Below are 20065 nucleotides of genomic sequence, written 5' to 3'. Positions count from 1 at the left end.
CGCAACAGAAAGTTCACTGTATATCCCATTTTGCTACTGTAACTTGGGGCCGTGCAAACATTTGTTTGTTGTCATCACAATGGAGCTGATAGTTGTTATGGGATCCCCATATTGGACAGATGGAAGGCAAGATTCGTACCAAATGTTTGTCTTTGACTCAGAAGCATTATACAGGAGGATCCCTGGGAGACACTTTCTGTGTGGACCCAACCTTGGAAACTGGCGTAAAGACCACTTTATTTAATTGGTTACTTTTCAGTTGAAACAATTTTGTGGACCATTGAGATGGAGGTGGAGCAGAAAAAGAAGCAGGCAGAAGAATATAAAGGCAGAGCAATCGGATCAGAGATTGCATCTCTATGCCGAATGCAGTTTCTCCTCCTCCAAGTTGGGCCCTTAGGCATGGCCCGATCTGCTTCTCCTGCTCCCTTCCTCCCTCTTACCACCATATGGACACTTCAGACCTTATGACATCCTGCCTCCATGTTCACTTTCACCACACAAGCTACAATCTTGGACACATAAATTACCAGTGGTCTCTCTCTTATGGCTCTGGAAGAATAGTTTAACAAAGAGGGTGATCCGTCTCAATGGACTCACCAATCCTTACATTATTTGAAGTCCACACATTGCACATATACTGTATGCAAACAAATTTCGGTCACTTTGGCAAAATGAGATGATTCTAAGCCCCTCCCCATTGCTGTCTTTTACGATCTTCCCTCTGTCTGCCTGTCTTCAAGAAGCGTTTCATCCTGACCAGTCTGGGATTTTATCACGCTTGCTTTGGTCATTACATCACAATTATGGAGCTGTTGGTATGGGAGAAATAAGGGATGAAAATAGGAGGAGTGGAAAAAAGCGACAGATAAAATGTAGGTCAGTGGAGATGTGCTCGGGGCAATTTCTCTCTCTCTCTCCATGGATGTCTCGCTCTCTCCGTGGGCCACAGCTAAAGAGGCTAAGAGACTGGGGGTGAAAGTGCCTCCAACCCACACCTGCCTCTTTGCTACCTCGCGCAGACTGACTGAAGCATCCACAGCTCTCAGACAACTACTTCAATGGCAGACGTTGAGCACCAGGCGTGACGGTAACCCAGTGCGACAGGGGGAGACCTTCCGACAGACAGGACACACGCTCATTTCTGCAACTTCTTGAAAGAATTACTTTTTAAGTTTGCGGATGTACTTCACACCGCATGCAAGTCACCAGGAGTCCGTGTTGGGGGTCAAGGACCTGGTGGCAGAGGTTACCGAATCCACTCACATGGAAACACATATTGGGCCTTCTCATCTATGCTGTATTATCTCCCCTTTACTGTAAAGAAATACATTGCAAACTTGTATTTAACACATGTAATACATTACACATTTGTATTTACACTTGTATTCAACACATGAAACGTATTTGCTATAATGCAAAATTTCAGACATTTCGGTCAAGGCTTTAATGCTCCCCACTGGGATAATCATTAATAACTATGGTATTTATCAATTAAAAGTACAATAAGTCAAACACTTTGGTCATGCGTAACACAAACATGTACGATTAGAATCACCTGAACCCTACAGTGTCACTCATCGTGGCCCTAAAGCGTCCATTTGCTAGGTCGGTATTTGCGTATTTCTCAGAGGAAGTAGAAGACCCCACCCTGAAAGTCCTCCCTAAGGATACCTGAGACAAGTCATGTCATCGGAGCTGCTCTTCGACCTCTATATAAAGTAGATAAGAACAAGATGTTCTTGTCTTCGATACCTTTACAGTGGCGCAACTGTAATTCGAATGACAATCAGCAATAATTGACTTTTGGTCATAAAACAACTGTAATTGTACAGCCTTGCAAGTGCAAGACAATTGTTAGTGATGTATATGACTGAGAAGTGCGTCGACCACTTTGGTCCGCTCTATGGGCGGATTTGGGGGATTTTGCTCACACAATGATGCACGGCAATTTTGTGCTCAAATCGTTTAGCATGAAAATCTGATCACTCAAAAGTGAATATTATGCACAAACGCTTGATACAGTTCGTCTGTTGGAATTATCTAAATATATAATAATCTAAAAGTGATCAGATTACCTGATTTGCCTCGTCAACATGAGTCTATGTTTTATTTTTTTTTAAATCATGGAGTCAGAAAATCTGGGCAGGATAAAGGGTTGACACACTTCATTTTACATGTTTGAAAACAACCAACCGTATATTGCACTGGGCTGATTAAATGTGGAGGGCGAAGTATTAGCGCCAGAGTGCGCTCAGGCTGCGGGCGTGCGGGCATGGACGCGCGCGTGTGTGTGTAGGCTGCAGGAGAGAGTGGGAGGAGCGGAAAGTGCTTGGGTCCAATCCGAGCTGGCGGGCAAAGCCTCTCCAACACGCTCTCCCCTCCCTCAGCCGGCAGAAAACAGTGGAACCCTCCAGTCGAGGTGAGAGCGCAGATGTCATGAAAGCGACCGCAAGACCAGAGCGCAATCACCGACACGCCGACCGACCTCAGTCCGCCTCCCTGCGCCTCCGTCTGGGATGCTTTTAGCGCACAAACCGCCTCCAATCAGGGCAGCGCTCATCGACGCAGCTCGTCGACATTCTTTTAGTTGTTAGTTGTTTTTATTATTTAACTGAGGCTGCCGAGACGCCCCTTTTTCGTTTTAGTGTTTATGTTTATTTCTTCATGACTGCTGCTTTGGGAAGTGAGGCGCAACAGCAACACCATGCGAGGTAAGAGCACCAACTCCACGCACGCATGCATGCATGCATGCACGCACGCGGTGTGGCGGGATCGTTACATGTTCTTGAAAGTTTATTGTGGGAGTTTTTGGTATGATTGTTTATTTGTATGTTTTAGCTCACTAGTCGATTTCACTACGATACACAGCTACGCAAGTATATAAAAGTTTATTTCCGCGCGTCAAATGAGCAGGTGAGCAAGTCCACGCATGAGGGGAAATTAAAAGTGGCGCCAGGTTAATCACTTTTGTCAATCACTTTAGTCAATCCATATCAGCTCGCCAACCGGAAATTGCCGCATGATGGAAATACAATTTTTATTCGCCTTTGGTTTGCCTTGTTGATTCGGGGGTTGGGTTCAAAGTTTATTGGATGTTCCAGGGCCACTTGTCCTGAGGTCCACTAACCCATTTTGCAAGTTGACCGGCATGTTCAATTTCAACGTCAAAGTCAAGTTGGCTCTTTCTCATTCCGCGTCTTTCTCACTCTCTCTACACGCGCGCATGCACTTACAAACAAGCCTGCGGACCGCCACTTTCCAATTTTGTTTCTCCATGTACAGTGTTCGACATAAAACAACATTGTATATTGTTTACAGTTGTAGCACAGTTGCAGTGGGGCCTATTTGGAATGTTAATATCCCTTTGCGGATTTAGTTTTATAGGGACCTTTTGCGCAATTCAGGCTGAGACGAAGTTGAACTTTATGAAAATGCGTTACTGCAAAACAATTATATCAAACCTCATTGGTAAAAACATCATTTTAACGGTGTCAACTATACTATGCACATGTGTTGTGTGGACATAGCCAATAAATGTGATCATTATTGGTGTAGTGAATATTTACTATAATTCTTAAAAAAACGACACTGATTTATTCAGTTGAAAGATTCAGGAAATTGGTTTGCTATGCAAAAATACTTTATATATATATATTTTTTATTTTTTTTTATTTATTTATATATATATATATATATATATATATATATATATATATATATATATATATATATATATATAGTTTATTTATTTTAATCGAAAAATAAACAATAAATCTCAACAGCAGCAGTGAAATCCATTGCAAACATTATCCAAATTGATACAAAATTATAAATAGCCCTCAAACACCGCATCTATAGGATGTATGTTCTGCTCACTGTCATGATTTATGTATTTGGATGTCATTTAACATTTTCTGCTGCTGCTTAATGCCACCACATCCTTGAGCCAGAAAAACCAACAACGAAAGAAAAAAACAGACAAACATAGCCCACCTCCTTTTCTGTCATCTTCGACCAAACTCCTCTGTCATGCTCCTTGCATTTGTTTTTGTTCACATTCTAGCGACCACTGTTGTGCATGGGAGGCTTCAAGGGGGGGTTCTACGGGAAGCTCCAGCTTTCACTTTACAGCCGCGGTTAGCAGAGGAGGCCCCTGAAGCGTCTCTCTCGCCCCTCTTTCTCCATCTCTATCTCTCTCCAGCTTCCTCTCTCCCTCTGCACGCCCGAAAGGGTTTTGTCAGATAGAATTAAATCAGTGTGGGCTGAGCGCCCCCCACTCTCAACCTGTGTGTGAGTGTCTCTCAGCTGCCCTTACATAGAAATGTGCTCACAACCACAAGGCTATAAAAAATAGAGGTCTCTCATGTGCCGTGGTAATTCTCATTTAACAGTAGCCTCAACATCTGAAGTTCCGACTGACTATGATGTCACTCTTTTGCCGGCCAAGGAAAACAAAAACTGCACACGGATCCAGGAATATAATCGGAGCCTTTTTGCACTTCAAACAATGCGTGTTTTACATTGTGCCTTCACAAAATGATATAAAAATGAAAAAAAATGTATTTAACATCAACCTGATGCTTGACTCTTTTAATTTTGATCTAAAACCAAATTTACATTTCCCCATCCTATTCATATACCCAAACGATTTATTTATACTAGCAATACAACTAGTTTTATTCATCCTGTGTGGGACATGTTTGCATTTGCTGCAACGTCAGACAAAGTCTTTGTGCCACTTGGATGCACCCAGGTCAAAGAGTTCACCATGAAGTAGCCGAAGCGGCGGGGGTCTATAAGGCGGGAGCGGGACGGTCAAAGCGCCATTTGATCTGCAGTGTCTGGTGATATGTCAATCAGAATCTCCCACACTTGGGAAACGATAGGATGATGCAAAGAGAGGAACACTCCACTCGTAAGGTGAAGTCGGGATAAGGTCAAAAAGTGCCACAGCAGGTGTGGTGATGCTGTAAAATACATATTGCAAAAGATGCTATTCACTGCTTTTGTTCCCAAAGTGCTCATACGCAGCTCACTCAACACACACACAGACAGTCAAATACTACGCATGACGGCTTCATGCCAATAGAATTAGTTTCATCCTGTTTTACTGTGGAGGCTTGTGCATTGATCCGTCCGATTCCGAAGCATCCCGGGATCGATTTTTCATCAAATCCAACGGAAGCAGTCTGTTCAGATAAATCTATATTGCATCACTCAGATGACATCACTTCAACCATAGCTCAATCCTGTAATTTAAGATGTTTTTTTCCCTATTTTCATACAAAGTGAGATGTATAGACCATACTGAATCCACACAGACAAAAAGAGCGCAAACAAAAACAGGGCTGAATCGAGATTGTCGGAACCTCACTCCGGAGACATCAAATAATCTGCTACTTTATTTCATGCTGTGAAATATTCAATGTGCACTATTATTGGAGGCCCGAGTGGTCTGTTGTCTGACTCAGTTAGTGACGATTGTGTTGTTTATTGTGCGTTTGTGCTGACTAATGGCGAGTGTTATGTAAGAAGAGAGGAGAGATTACCCCAAACCCATGCAAGGCCACATTGTTAATCCCTCAACGCAGCCCTACTGACTGAGCTACGGCTTGGATGCAACACACACATGTGCGACTCATGTCCCAATAGCCAACACATACATTCATCTACACCGCTCAACCGCGTTTTGTATGTGTGTGCGCGTGCGTGTGTGTGTGTGTGCGGCCCGATGGCACTCCTGTAGTCCCACTGAGCCGCTATCATAGCTCATGTTTGTTTAGCTTGAGCTCAGCATAGACTTCATGTTGGTTTTATCCCGCCGTCGCTATCTCGGGGATATGAGGCGAACGCTGTCCCCCTTCTTTCCTTAGTCGCTCTCTTTTCTCTTGAAATCTTAATACACATAAAGCGTGGGCTATATGGCACACTTGAGTTTGTGTAGCCACTTTATAACTACACCATAAGGGATTTTCAACACTGCACCACTCCGAAACTAAATCTGCCTTGAAGTCATAAGTCCTCTTATGCCAATTTTACTGATTTTAGTGAAGGAAGAATGTCTACAGCAATATTCAATATTGGCATTTTTCTCAGATTTAGACAAAAGTTTGTTTCTTCGTAATCACAAATGTTTTACTAGAAGAAAAGCTTTGGACGGGTAAAAACACCTGCATAGCTGAACAGGAAATGATATTATTGTTTGTCCATAACTTTGTGTGGAGAGAAAGTTATGAGAGCCCAAATATAGTAGACAAAGGAAAAGGAGGGTATGGAGTGTTACGGCAATTATTGTTTTCTTCTTCATTTCAACTCAATTTTGTGTGAAATTATTTCATTATCTGCACTTGTAGATGAGCAAATTTGAGGCGAAGAAATGCTAAAGCAGGCATTTCCAATCTGTAGGTGGAAATAAAAGGAAGGGCAGGAGAATGAGACTGAGATAAGAAAGGAGAGCAATTAAAAGTCTTAAGGGTTACATAATAAAGTAAGCGTGCATGCATATGTGCTTAAAGAAGAGGATGTTTAGTTCATTTGCGTCAAATACACATTGTGTCTAAATGCCAGACATACACACGCATACTGCTATAGATACTGTGATTAGATTGCATTTGCAAACGGTAGTTGCGCTCAGCAGTGAACAACCAACGCCTGCCTGCACCCATAACGGTGGCATCCAAAGTCCACACTTGGAAACTGCTGCTTATCCAACACAAAATCAGATTACTCCATTGACTGTAGGTTTGTGTCACTGTTACAGTTCTACCTCCTTTTATGAACATGCATAGCTACACATTGGGAATCAATCATAATATCGTGCACAAAAAGTCATTTCTTTAGAGGAATTTATCCGCCACAAGTTAAATACAATTAGTTGCTACGTGTCATTTAAAATCAGGCCGCTTTTTAAAATAATACCTCTGAATGTTTCTGCTAACTGAAGGTGTTGTGTTGGCAGGTGCAAAGCTTGCACGCCGCAACAATAAGCGTGTGATTTAGCCAAGTGCATCTTTTCTTAATGACAAAGATTAGCCAGTTTTAGTGCTTGTAATCCCATTGAAGGGATTCTTATTAGGACGATCTTTCCTTCTCTTCATCCTCTCCTCTCTCTCTATCGCTCTCTCTTGAGCAACCTCACTCAGCCCAAGTTCATATGTGTGCGTGTGTGAGAACACACACAGTTGACGTGAGGTCTCTTATCATTCCTTCGTAAAGGGAATGAAATTATGAAACCGAGACCGCTGCTACTTTTACTCGCTCGACTCCAATTTAACGTTGATAATGTATTCTGTTAAATCATGCCACTAGAGAGAGATCGAGAAATGGAGAGAAAGCAGGTGAAGAGTAGAGCAGGCTGTGTGTGAGTCTTTGTGATCAATTTGCCTCTGCCAGAGATGCCCCTGGGGCCACTTTGGGGAGAACCTTGTTAGGCTGAGTTAAATTGTTGCCCGAGGCGAGCTATTAGTGGCCATCCCTGAGAGAGGACGCACACATATATCGCATGCTCTCGCACTTAAACAGAAAGGCACACGCATGCATTCAAACGCACGCGTCAGCTCCAACGGCCTCTCTCATTCATATGCCCGCGTTCACTCTGGCTTCACTCGCAGGAATACATAAACACACAAGCAGCGTGGAAGAATCCTAACTTGAGGCAGTAAAGTGTCAAAAGATTCAGTTACTGGAAAAAATGTGTGAAAAACAAAATCAGCTAGTTCAACCAAAGTACGACAAATACCGTGGCTAAATCACTTAAGGATTATGTGGGCTGTGTGCAATTTCAGCCCATTTAACTGTGCAGTCTTTTTTGTCGTGTCTCTAAGGACGCCGACAAGTTTCTTGCAATCAAGTAAACTTTTTACAGATGAGAGTATTTTGACACCCTTGGATACAATATTTGGTTCAAGGCACGAGTTTGAAATAGTAGATACCACCAGCACCACTATTAGAGTAGTGGGATGTCACCCAGCCAGTTTTAACAAACAAAATGAGACTGAAAACACAATTTGACATGACTGTCAGAGATAGGACATGAAATAGACTGACAGACACTTTTTTTGTATTTCACTGGGTGCCTTAATATGCAGTAATTTGTGCGTGATAAAATCTTCTTATGGATCCACTCTCATTACCAATCAATGAAAATGAATTTCATTAAATGATTTCTTTACCATAAGATTTTCTGGTGTTTTTCAGATATGTGGCCCTTTAAAAAAGTGCTATACAATTCAAATATATTATTATTATTATTATTATTATTATTATTATTATTATTATTATTATTATTATTATTATTATTATTATTATTATTATTATTATTATTATTAATAAATGCGAGCCTTATGAGGTGCTTCATTTGACCGAAAGTTATCAGGCATATTTAAGTCCAATTTATTTTCTTCCTCCTCTTCATCTTAAAACTTCATATTTCTCTAGTGAATCGCAACCTCCTACGCAGTTTTGCATTAGATACACAATGCTGCTTCAGTTGCATTTACCAGTTTAGTCAGTCCTTCCAATTTATGCAAGAAATTAAGACTTTTCTCTTTGTCTTTGCATGCATGTCGCTTCCTTCGCTCATATTAGTATCTCTAACCTTTCTTTGGCTCTCTGGGATAGCCACCTTTTTCTCTCCCTTCCCCCCTCAAAGAAACACACACGGACACACACACTGTCAACTACAATTAGACTCAAGAGAAACACCATAGGAGGAGCATTGAAGGAGGATGAGGACATGGCTAGCGCCAACAAACATTATTTTCCCACCCCAGGAGGGAACGACCTCACTCAGCGTGTGCAAACATCTTCTGCTGCACGTTCATTGCCTCAATCCAAGCAAAATATGGACACAGCCACCCCGTCGGTGCGCACACACGCATGCATGTGTGCTGATGTGAAGAACAAATCATGACAGTGAGCAATACAAGACAGAAAGCCATGAACGTGTGCTGCGTGTTCATTTTCATGGCTGATTTCAGGATCCTAATGACCAGATGCAGACCTCTCACACTTGGACCCGTTCCACCCTGATGCGTTCACTCGGTCCTTAAGGAAAGGTCAAAGGCTGTCGGGGTCCTACGGGGTCACCCAGGGGATTGGAGGGCGTGAGTGTACGTCTGTGTGTGTGTGTGTACAGTGGCCATGAGAGGCAGATCAGAGGAGGCAGATGGGCAGACTTTGTGTGTGTGTATATGTTTTGGGGTAGGGGTTGGGTTTACCCTGTGGATTTTTTCCCACGCCTCCTTCTCCTCTTATCCATCTGAGGACACATGCTGCATTGGGTGGGAGTGTGTGTGTGTGTGTGTGTGTGTGCGTGCGTGCGAGAGAGAGAGAGAGAGAGAGAGAGAGAGAGAGAGAGAGAGAGAGAGAGAGGGGAGAGGGGGTTAAGCATAGATTGTCATACAGTAATGTCTGGTTTTTTTTCCCAAAATGAGCTCACAGTAATTTATGCATTCGAGCATATCTGAGTGTGTTGCAAATCTTGTACGCGTGCACGTGTGTGTGTGTGTGTGTGTGTGTGTGTGTGTGTGTGTGTGTGTGTGTGTGTGTGTGTGTGTGTGTGTGTGTGTGTGTGTGTGTGTGTGTGAGAGCGAATCGATGCACCGGATAACAGCCAGTGGCCCCCTTCTGTTCTCTCTCTGTGGTATCCAATCATGCTGCAGCACAATATTCTTTGAGCAAACTGCAGCTGATCCCAGACCTGCTATCTGAGCAATTACCCAGAGTGCTTTGTGGCTGTATGGCAAGCTGGACAAGCTCATGCCCTCTGACACACAGCATGGGGGGTTAGGGCAAGCGAGTGGTTTTTTTTTTGGTTTTTTTTTTACATATGTGTGCACAGACCGTTGTGCCGGGGGGCTTTGGTGACGATGGATTTCACGTCCAAAATGCTGGATGGTCTCTGAGACAAATCCATGGCGGTGGGTCTAATAAATGTGTTCAGTCACCGTACATGCTGTAACAGTGTGACAAAGACATGTTTGGAGGGACCCCGAACTATTGCTGCTGTGCGGCATTATGATTATTATTTTAAAAAGCAGCAGCCTGTACACTCTCTCAAGGATGTTTCAAACCTCATGTTAGTGTGGAAGCAGGTGTTCTCTGTGAGTCAATATCTGTCACTAAATACATAGAATGGAAGCAATCTGACCAAATTGCAAAGTTGTGAGGTGTACTAAAAAAACTGGAAGCTGTTTTTTGCCTCACTTCTGCTTAGTGTATCAATCACTTTTGTCATGAAACCAAAATGGGGAGCTGGAAACGTTGCAGTTCAATGTCTGGTAAACACAAAATGTTACTTTTCTTATGCAAATCAAATGTTTGTTTCTGGATTAGACAGCCAGTTCTCGTTAAAACAAGTTACGCTCTGTTGCATTAGTATCATGTCAGACTATTTACTTAGTGCTGTGGACAAATCGAAGGTGACTCGAATTGAATTGAGAATCAGCTGTTCAAAACCAACGCCGAATGACAAATTTTGCGAGCTGTCCATAGCAGATTGCACGTGTTTAGATGATCAGTGTAGTATTGTTTTCAATACATACACTCATTGAATATAAATGACTGGGAATTAAAGTAAAATGAAAGAGTTGTGAGGTCTAGCAGGCATGCCGCAAAGTTAAAATTCCGATACAGTATACATTTATAAATGCACGGTGTTCAAACACAATGACAGACACCCGCAGAAAAACACAGACGTCTGCGAGGCAAAGAACACAAGTAGTATGGAAATTACTGATTGAAAAAAAAAAGATTGAAAATGAGTTTGTCAAGAAGAGCACAAAGTCCAAAGTTTTAGATGTTTCACTCCGCAAGTGAGCCGACGTACTGCTCAAGTCCATTTGAATCCATCGGGAGAGGAGCGTTTCATTGATTTTAATGGGACAGTAAGATGTGCAAACATAAGAGGAGACACAGGGGAGATAACCCAAGCAGTATTCTTATGCGCTATTCCCAGAAGTGTGACTTAATTCACTTGGCAATCACAGCACCAGAAGTTTTTGCAGTGTTTTTCATCATCAGCGGACGGGAAGAAAAAGCTCGTTCCTCTCTTGGCTTTATACGACAAGGAGTTCTTCCGTGAGATGGAAATAGATCATGAAATACAGAAACTGAGATGATTTCCAAGTCACACAGCCACTTACAGCGTGGAGGAACACTCGGAGACGTGCGGCAATGTCAAACAGAATGAAGTGCGGAAGGGATGGCGAATAGTGATAAGATAATTCCGAGTGCGTGAGACATCTAAGACCAGCGGCAGACTTGTTCACATTTAACAAGCAGGCTTCAGGGGAGGGAAGGAGAAAATGTCGATCTCCTTCATTCTGCCACAAGATAGTATCTCGTTAACTTGGAAAGAAACAATTCATATTTTTAATAACGTAGAAATACCACCCACAGCCATCCTCTACGTACGACTCACCCCCTGGGACCTCCAGAGTTTTGTTTGCCTTACTGAAGTGCCTCACGTTGGCAAAAGTTAGGATAGAAAGTCATATCAACTGTTCCATTAGACGGGGAAATTGCTGCACCCAATTCACTCCATTTGTGCGCTATGAGTTGCTCTGGGAGCTTTTCTGTTTTGGAGCCATCCCGCAGGCTGAAAAAATGAAACATGCATGTCCAGTCTGGCTCTTCTCATCAACACACACACACACACATGGACACACAAGCTTTACATGCACAGCAACATCTAGTGGACTGCATTTGTAGTTACATGATGAATATGGAATCTTAATTCATGTCACTTCGTTTATGTACATGCATTTCTGTTCAGAATCCCTTATAAGCAGGTGTTGTAAGGAAAGCGGCGGCCTGCTCCCCCCCCCCCCCCCCCCCCCCTAGTAGCACATTCCCCCTAGTAGATAATTAGGACTCTATTTAAAGAGGGGCAGCCCAGGAAATACACAGGAGAACCTCACTTCATTAAAAATCAATTATGATAATGCACGTGCTGGTGTAATATAGACCTCATGGCCACAATCAGCTATACACACACACACACGCACGCACACACACACGGAGCGTTAACAGCACAGCTATCTGGCCTTGTTATTTCTGAAGTTGTCTTTCTCTTTCTCTCTCATGAGCTTGAGACTGATCCTCCTCTTAGCTGAGGAATCGTCTGCGTTGCAGTCCTGCTCTTACATAAGAACCTCAAGATAAACACTCACACTCCCGGTGGTCAACAGGGCTGTCAGTCACTGAGTTCAGGCGTCCTCCCCACTCCCTAGCAGCAACGTATCCTCCAACTGCGATACTGCTCTGTATAACTTCCTGAATTCCACAACAAAGCTTCCTTGCTCCATGCCAGACACCTCATAAGCAAGAAATAGGGACTCCACACCGAAATTTTACAACGTTTGGAATTAGAGAAGAAACACCTTCAAAAAACAAGATTCCGTCGATTTAGAGCCTTTTCAGGACTGAGAATCTACACAGATGAAGGGCAGTAGGCCGAGATGAGCTAACTATTTCGACACAAATACCAAAAGAGTTTTTGAATCATACACTAGTAGCCTGGTACAACTTTTTGCCTCAAGTACTTCATTGTAGGAGATCAACAAGTTTGTGTAAAGATCAGTATAACTTTCCAAATAAATACAAAACACGGTTTGAGCACACATAAATCTTAATTCTGCTTTAATCCATCCGTGCTGCCGAGGTATAAAAAAGCAAGGATTGTCTACTAAAAGGAAGAAGTGGGAGTCCTTTGCTTTAGCGATTCCTAAATCCTCAGCAGCCGTGATAGAACGAGACGGGAAGGGGGGGGGGGGGCAAACAGGACGCTCGGTGACATCACTTCCTTTAAGAGTGTGACAGCTTAGCACATCATTGCTGCGACAGCCAGACGAGTGCAGCGAGTGGGTGGTCACCCTGGCAACAGCAATGCTGTCATGACCGTATCCCCATATCCTACCTGACAGTCCCCGCTGGCGATGAGCACATCACATGCGCACGCTCCACAATACGCACACCCACACACACATTTGCAAATACGCACACGTGCCATGCGCATACTTCACTGTTCCTGTCTCTTTATTTGTGGAAAAAGTCACTGGAACACAAACGCTCACTGAAACAATGCTCATGCCCACACGCTTGGGCTCCTTTGGGCATATGTACGAGTACAAAAAGGAGTACAATCTCCCAGAAGACATGCAGTGAATATAGATATATTGTAATCACTGGAGCAGAGTTGTCAACACATGCTCATACAAACACAAACCTTTGCAGGAAATCAATGTAAATGTACAGTACATGTATCCACGTCACAGCAAGCAAATGTAGACAAAATAAACGGAATCATAAGATCAGGTAAGAGGATTGAAAACACCAGACATCAATGTGAATGAGACATAACAAGTCTGGATGGTCCCAGACACAACTGAGACATTTCGAAGTGCCTTACAGGCCATGTTCATTTCCTACCCCATGCATGTGTCAACTGTGCGTCGTCTGCTCTGACCCATTTTAAAGCCAGTTGGGCAGGAATGGGTGGAAATGGGTCAGGTCTTGAGCTGCACCACAACTCACAGCATGAGTGGTACTAGATTTAATTTTAAAAAAAAGAAAAAAAAGTCTGCAACCCTCCATCATTGCTTCACCAAAAGACTAACAAGTCCACAGCAACAAACTGAGTCATTTTTTTTGCCTCTTGTCCTAAAAAGCACTTGGATTATTTAGAGAAAAATGACATTTGGTTTCCCAGTGGACTCAAATGTTAGTCAAGTGAAAACTATTGTTGTGCACCACATTGTGGAATTACTCATCTGCATACGAGGAGTTGGAGTAGAAAGACCACTTAGGGTGCAGCAGTCCCCGTCCATAACTACTCTGTCGTATTAGACAGAAGTGTCTCCATTGATCCGCATGTGGGATTATCCAATTATACACACTGAACACTTGTTCCTACACACAATTATTTTATTCGTGAGCGCATACAAAATGTAACGTAGTATTTAAATATTGGTTCTGGATAAATATACGTATGACGCATTGAGTCACTCTTTTATTTGATACATTTTACCAACCTGCAGTTAAAATCGTACAGTAAAGTAACATCAACACTGTCCGGCAAATATTATTTTACTATACTCATTGTACTTTACAACGTTGTGTTGCATCACGAGTATAGCAAAGGTTTTGCCCATTTTCGTGGGAACCCACGCAAATGGCACATGGGTGGAAAAGCAGTACGATCCTTTCGGACTCCAGATTAATTTCTTGAAAAAAATAACTTAACAATGCATGTATCTTCCTGGTAAATGGATGGATATTTTAAAACTGTGTTCAGCACTACCACCATGTTGTTGGGAAATAATTTAGGATTAGATAGGCTGTGTAATCTCTTTAGAGAGTGTGCAATCTCAGCAGACAGACCTGCCTATCACTGCATACATGTGCGCATCACTTAGCAGGCGCTGCAGCTTTTGCTTTCCATTGACTATGGAAGATAGGCTGAACTACACTTGCAACAGGTGCGCTTGTATGTTACAGTGAAACAGCTTCTGTTGTTTTTATACTGTGCCTTTGGTTTTGGCTGCACATGGAGCTGCCTATACACAGTGAGTAATATTTTAAAAGGGGAACAAATACCGTGAATTTAGACTTTAAACGGGGGGGAAAAAATGGCATTATACAAGCAAAGGAAAGGCTGAAATGTGAAACGTGGGTGGAAATTTTGATCGAGTGAGTGAAAAGTGGCAGGTAGTGATGTAACATATATTTTTTTTCATTACGGGTGACATTACGAACCCGCAGGGGTGTTTCCCTCAAGTGGAGCACAAAGAAGAGACCCCCAGTTAATGCTGCCTTGTCACCAAGGTGTTTGAGTGTGTACTTGGGAGCAAGCATACGCTCCGCGATGTTGCAGTCATTAGAGAAACTCTTGAAAAAACGTACACAAGGTCTACATGTCACACTGCCATTGTCAAGGTCTTTTTATAACTCTTCGGGGCTTTACAGCCAATTGTCATTTAAGTCCTCTCACTGTGCTTTACTTCACCCTCGCATTTGACAATGTTTCTTTTTGCACCTTTCCCTGCTTGCAGCTCAAATCGAAGTAATACCGTGCAAAATCTGCGGAGACAAATCATCAGGCATCCACTACGGAGTCATCACATGTGAGGGTTGTAAGGTAAGATTTCACAAAGTGGAAGACAACACAGCATCACAAAAGGGAGTTTGTATGTTTTGTTCAGATACCCAGAGTCAGTATTAATGCATTGTGTTGACGTGCAAACAGGGATTCTTCCGAAGGAGTCAGCAGAACAACGCATCCTACTCCTGCCCCCGCCAGAGGAACTGCCTCATCGACAGAACAAACCGCAACCGATGCCAACACTGCCGCCTTCAAAAGTGTCTAGCCCTAGGAATGTCCAGAGATGGTGAGGCCCTTTTGGTCTACGTACCTTGTACGGGAAATGAACAATGCTGATATAAATGCACGAGTAAAACAAAAGCTAAATCACACCACAATTCTAATCCTGCATCTGGCCTCTCTCTGCCCCTCTTCTTTGTTAGCGGTGAAGTTTGGACGCATGTCAAAGAAACAACGTGACAGTCTGTATGCAGAGGTCCAAAAGCATCAGGCCCGACTACAGGAGCAGCGGCAACAGCAGACGGGGGAAGCGGAAGCTTTGGCACGGGTTTACTCATCTAGCCTAACCAATGGACTGTCAACCCTCAACCATGAGATTGGGGGCACTTATGCCAATGGTCACGTCATTGACCTGCCCAAGGGTGGCCACGCTAATGGCGCTGGACTTCCAGGGGGCTACTACGGGATGGATTCCACCCAGCCGTCTCCAGACCAGTCAGGTTTGGACATGTCGGGCATGAAGCACATAAAACAGGAGCCAGTCTACGACTTGACGCCAGTGCCCAACCTGTTCAGCTATGCTGGCTACCAGGACAGTCAACTGGGACACAACAACGTCAGCATGGGAGAACTAGGTAAAGATCACGTCAAACACACGAACCCAAGTGACAAAATAGGTGAAAAAATCACAAATGCTCTAATCACTCTTAGATTGTATCAAAACACAATAACAAATACATACAGAACGAGTGTACACACATAACAGATAGCAGATACTGAATTGACTTACCTCCTCTCGGCCAGACCGCATTGCTCAGAATATCATCAAGTCTCATCTGGAGACGTGTCAGTACACCTCAGAGGAGTTGCAACAGTTGGCCTGGCAAACACACTCCTATGAGGAAGTCAAAATGTACCAGAGCAAGGTGAGTTTCCTTTTATGACACTATTCTCCTTGTGTTAGGGTGGATGTGAACAATTTAGATTTAGGATTTCCTATGGAGTTTTCCCATCGCTCCCCTCCTAGTCATGCATTGTACTCTGATTTGAAATGTCACTTAATTCATATTCTTCATGAACGACGGCACGCTTAGTATGTATTAAATGCAATTACAAGATAGAGATAACATACCCAACTTTCATGTGGTCCGGTTTAGCCTCGGGACGTGTTGTGGCAGCAGTGTGCCATTCAGATCACACATGCGATCCAGTACGTGGTAGAGTTTGCCAAGCGCATCTCAGGGTTTATGGAGCTGTGTCAAAATGACCAGATCCTCCTGCTGAAATCAGGTGAGTCCACTTCTGTTTGGTCTCTTACTCCGCCTGTATGCACCAAGAAGAATTTCAGGCTCCAACGCTAGCTCTGTTGTCCGTCTCGCTCAGGTTGTTTAGAGGTCGTCCTGGTGAGGATGTGCAGGGCATTCAACCCTCTCAACAACACCGTGCTTTTTGAGGGGAAATATGGAGGCATGCAGATGTTCAAAGCTCTGGGTAAGACTTAGATTAGCTGTACATTTTTGTCGGGTATGAATGACAATCTGGGCCAATTGAAGGAAAAAAAGTCCTGTAAAATAGTCGAATTCCTCTGAGCATGAAGGACTCCAGTAAGAGTAATGACTTTATTTCTCTCCTCTGTGCTTGCTTTCAAGGTTGTGATGACTTAGTGAGCGCAGTGTTTGACTTTGCCAAGAGTTTGTGCTCACTGCAGCTGACGGAGGAGGAGATCGCTCTCTTCTCGGCAGCTGTCCTCATTTCCACAGGTCAGTGAACAATCACTGATTGTATTAGAATGAAAGTAGCACATTCAGATTTCAACAGATTGTCATCGCAGTGCAAATCATTCACAAGAATATACAGGGTCTGTCTACCAAAAATAAATTCAAACAGACATGCAGTAAGATGTAACAATTATAATATTCGTTCACGCTACAGATGTATGATTTCACGTCGTATAAATTGCCATTACACTCAGTGGCTATTTAATGTACGTGTGCCCAACACAGTGTAAATCAGCGCCTGGGCTTTTGGTATTTTTGCAGATGCACGCGGCTTGAAATGTGTATTTTCTGCCATTATGGGTGGGAAAACAGTCAACTTACTTTGCAGCCAATGGAAGCGAAACCCACTTTAAATTGGTCACGCAAGCGACGCAATTTCACTTGTCGGAAGCAGAAACTGATTTGTCGGCGTCCGTGCAGGAGATCGAAGCACACAAAGATTGTTTATGTGAGGAAGTCCAAGCAGACTTCCACGCGACTGATTTAAAGTTGGCCAGGCACAGATCGCTGCAGTGAAGTGAGCCGCAATCCACCCTGATTGCTCGTGTCCGTGTGTGACTCTCAGAAACTGTCTGCCTGCGCCTCGATCAAATGTAACTAAATCGCCCGATGCATTCTTGCATCAAAACCTCGATGTAGTTCCAGCAAGCGTAAAGCCACCAAATTGTCAGGTGCGCCAGGGGGCACCTGCCATAATCCCAAAAAGATCAAATGAAGCTTGCAACAGCAGGAATATCAAGAACGTCCGTTTTATGCCGAGATGGCAGCTGGGCTGTCTATGAATACAGAGCCCGTAATATGCACCTTTCTGGTTACTCTGGAAAAAACGATGGAATAGTGTTGCGCATGAATAATGAACAAATCTCTTTTCAGATCGGCCATGGTTGATGGAGCCCCGCAAAGTTCAGAAACTCCAGGAGAAGATCTACTTTTCTCTGCAGCACATTATGCAGAAGAACCACATGGACGAAGATGCATTGGCTAAGGTAAGACAACCCGTCATATCCGCAAATACTTTTTACCCATTTAATGTTTTATTTTTTTTTAAACATAACTTTTTAAATGTATGGTAAGTGAAAACGCCTGAAAACCTGTTAATGTTATCGTTAAGTGACAACTAGAGGTACAATTGAAATTTTTTTTTGTTTATTCGTTGAGGTTGCATTTTGTTTAAGATTTCCTATTCAAATATGAATTTAGTCATAGAATAAGTACATGATGAAATCATTTTCATCAATGCATTCATTTTTTTCCATTTGATTGAGAATTCAACATGTGGATCATTTTTCTTAAAAGCAGAATGTGCATTTGTCTATTTTCGTGGTTTAACGCAAAGGTCAATGTGCCGCATGCTTGCCTTTATGTCAAATGGGATTTGAACAACCAGTGTGATCTCAGTCACTTTGAGTGCGCTTCCTATCCGATGCCCTGTATAGCAATTGATCTAACTATCTTTCTTTTGTCCTCTTCTCTGTCAGCTGATCAGTCGTATCCCAACACTGTCTGCTCTGTGTACGCTCCACACGGAGGAGCTTCAAGCTTTCCAGCAGCTTCATCCAGAAACAGTCAACGTTCTCTTCCCGCCACTCTATAAAGAACTGTTCAATCCAGACCCGAACTCTGCCATGTCCATGCCCAAGTGACTGACTGCCTATTGCGCCATTGCAACAAACAATTTCAGTGGAGGAACAAAAGAATACAAGGACAGCTATGTCTGACAAGACGACATTGGTAATATCTACCAAGTTCACAGCTCCTCTAGTTTCATTTGAGACTGGGGAGGTGAGTGGTCATTCGACAGAAACTTACACTTAGCGCCAACAATACGTACTAGGAATGTCCAGCACTTGTCCTATCCTGTTCACCGATACAGTCTGAAGAATGTATATAGAAATGAAACATGCCCCAAGCCACAACCTGAGCAGGGGTTACTTCTTGTCTTCTGACCAGAAATGTACAGACTTAAAAAAAAAAAAAATTCTAAGAACAATTTATACTGTTCGTCTTAAAATATCGGTACATCAAATTTATTTTACATTTGAAAAAGAAAAACCTTTTTGTTTAGATTTTTTTCTCCGAAATGAAGAAATAGTTTTAAAAGGCTGAATGGGGGAGGGAACTGAGGAATTAGAAAAGCTATTGTAGATATTCTCCTAGTACAGAGCAGAATCCAGTATTACTTCTGTTAAAATAAGTTAGTCCTAATTTAAATATACAACAGTCCACCGTGGCTGATTATTCCTTGTCTAAGTGTTTTAATTTTAACGGATACTTTCTTGTGTACAGAATTTGTAAAGTTAAGACTTGTAAAGGAATACTGGGTAAAACTGGGAATTGATTTTCATTTGTTTATATATAGAAGCCTTGTCTGGATTTTGTTCATACGTATAGAAGGAAGAGCATCCTTCTGATGCAAACATGTAGAGATGTAAAGAAGAACATATGATGGATTAAGAAAAAAAAAAAAGAAGCTACTTTTCAAGATGGATACGGTCATATTCTATATTGTTGCTGCAATAACTGAATCCAAAAAGATGGATTGCTTTTTAACAATCACGGAGAAACAACCAATATGAAAATGCAATTTCAAAATCAAACTCATGTCTTTGTCAAGAAAATTCCCATAACCGTGCCCCATATAGTGTGACAGGGCACTGACTTCAGGGTGGTGGGAATTTTTTACCACTGGAGAGCAAGATGAGAAATGAAACTTAATCTGAATTTAAGGTAACGTTCTAATCTTCAAAGACCTGAATTACTGCTGTATCTCCTCATCCCTCCCATCACAATTTGCACAATCGAGTCCCTGGACATCCTGGGCCACTCCGGGCTGTGAATATGAAGGAACCCAGTGAGCAATAACTTTTATCCTGCCTTCTTTTTTCTTTTTTTTTTTTTTTTAATCTTTAAGATTTCCTTTTCTGTTGTTTGGAACAGGGTAGCAATTTCTACTAAAATGCAC

The 20065-nt window shown here is 42.6% G+C and overlaps 1 protein-coding gene across 1 annotated transcript; it reads left to right on the top strand.

Annotated features, from left to right (window-relative positions):
• The first annotated feature begins 2417 nt into the window (after nt 1-2417).
• rorb (RAR-related orphan receptor B) lies at nt 2418-19206 on the top strand. The gene is made up of 10 exons (XM_061277717.1): nt 2418-2714; nt 15057-15142; nt 15251-15392; nt 15529-15960; nt 16130-16251; nt 16483-16615; nt 16709-16816; nt 16975-17085; nt 17977-18089; nt 18582-19206. The coding sequence occupies exons 1-10, from the start codon at nt 2708-2710 to the stop codon at nt 18744-18746; spliced, it is 1419 nt and encodes a 472-aa protein (XP_061133701.1). The 5' UTR covers nt 2418-2707; the 3' UTR covers nt 18747-19206.
• Nucleotides 19207-20065: the final 859 nt, after the last annotated feature.

The sequence above is a fragment of the Syngnathus typhle genome, linkage group LG5 (assembly GCF_033458585.1).
Source record: "Syngnathus typhle isolate RoL2023-S1 ecotype Sweden linkage group LG5, RoL_Styp_1.0, whole genome shotgun sequence".
Classification (NCBI taxonomy): Eukaryota; Metazoa; Chordata; class Actinopteri; order Syngnathiformes; family Syngnathidae; genus Syngnathus; species Syngnathus typhle.
This window is presented reverse-complemented; position numbering and strand designations above follow the sequence as displayed.

Bases quoted from the DNA above. Each gene is read 5' to 3' on its own strand.
- rorb (XM_061277717.1), top strand. The intron at 16,616-16,708 runs GTGAGTCCACTT...CGTCTCGCTCAG, and splicing joins GATCCTCCTGCTGAAATCAG to GTTGTTTAGAGGTCGTCCTG. The intron at 18,090-18,581 runs GTAAGACAACCC...CTTCTCTGTCAG, and splicing joins ACGAAGATGCATTGGCTAAG to CTGATCAGTCGTATCCCAAC.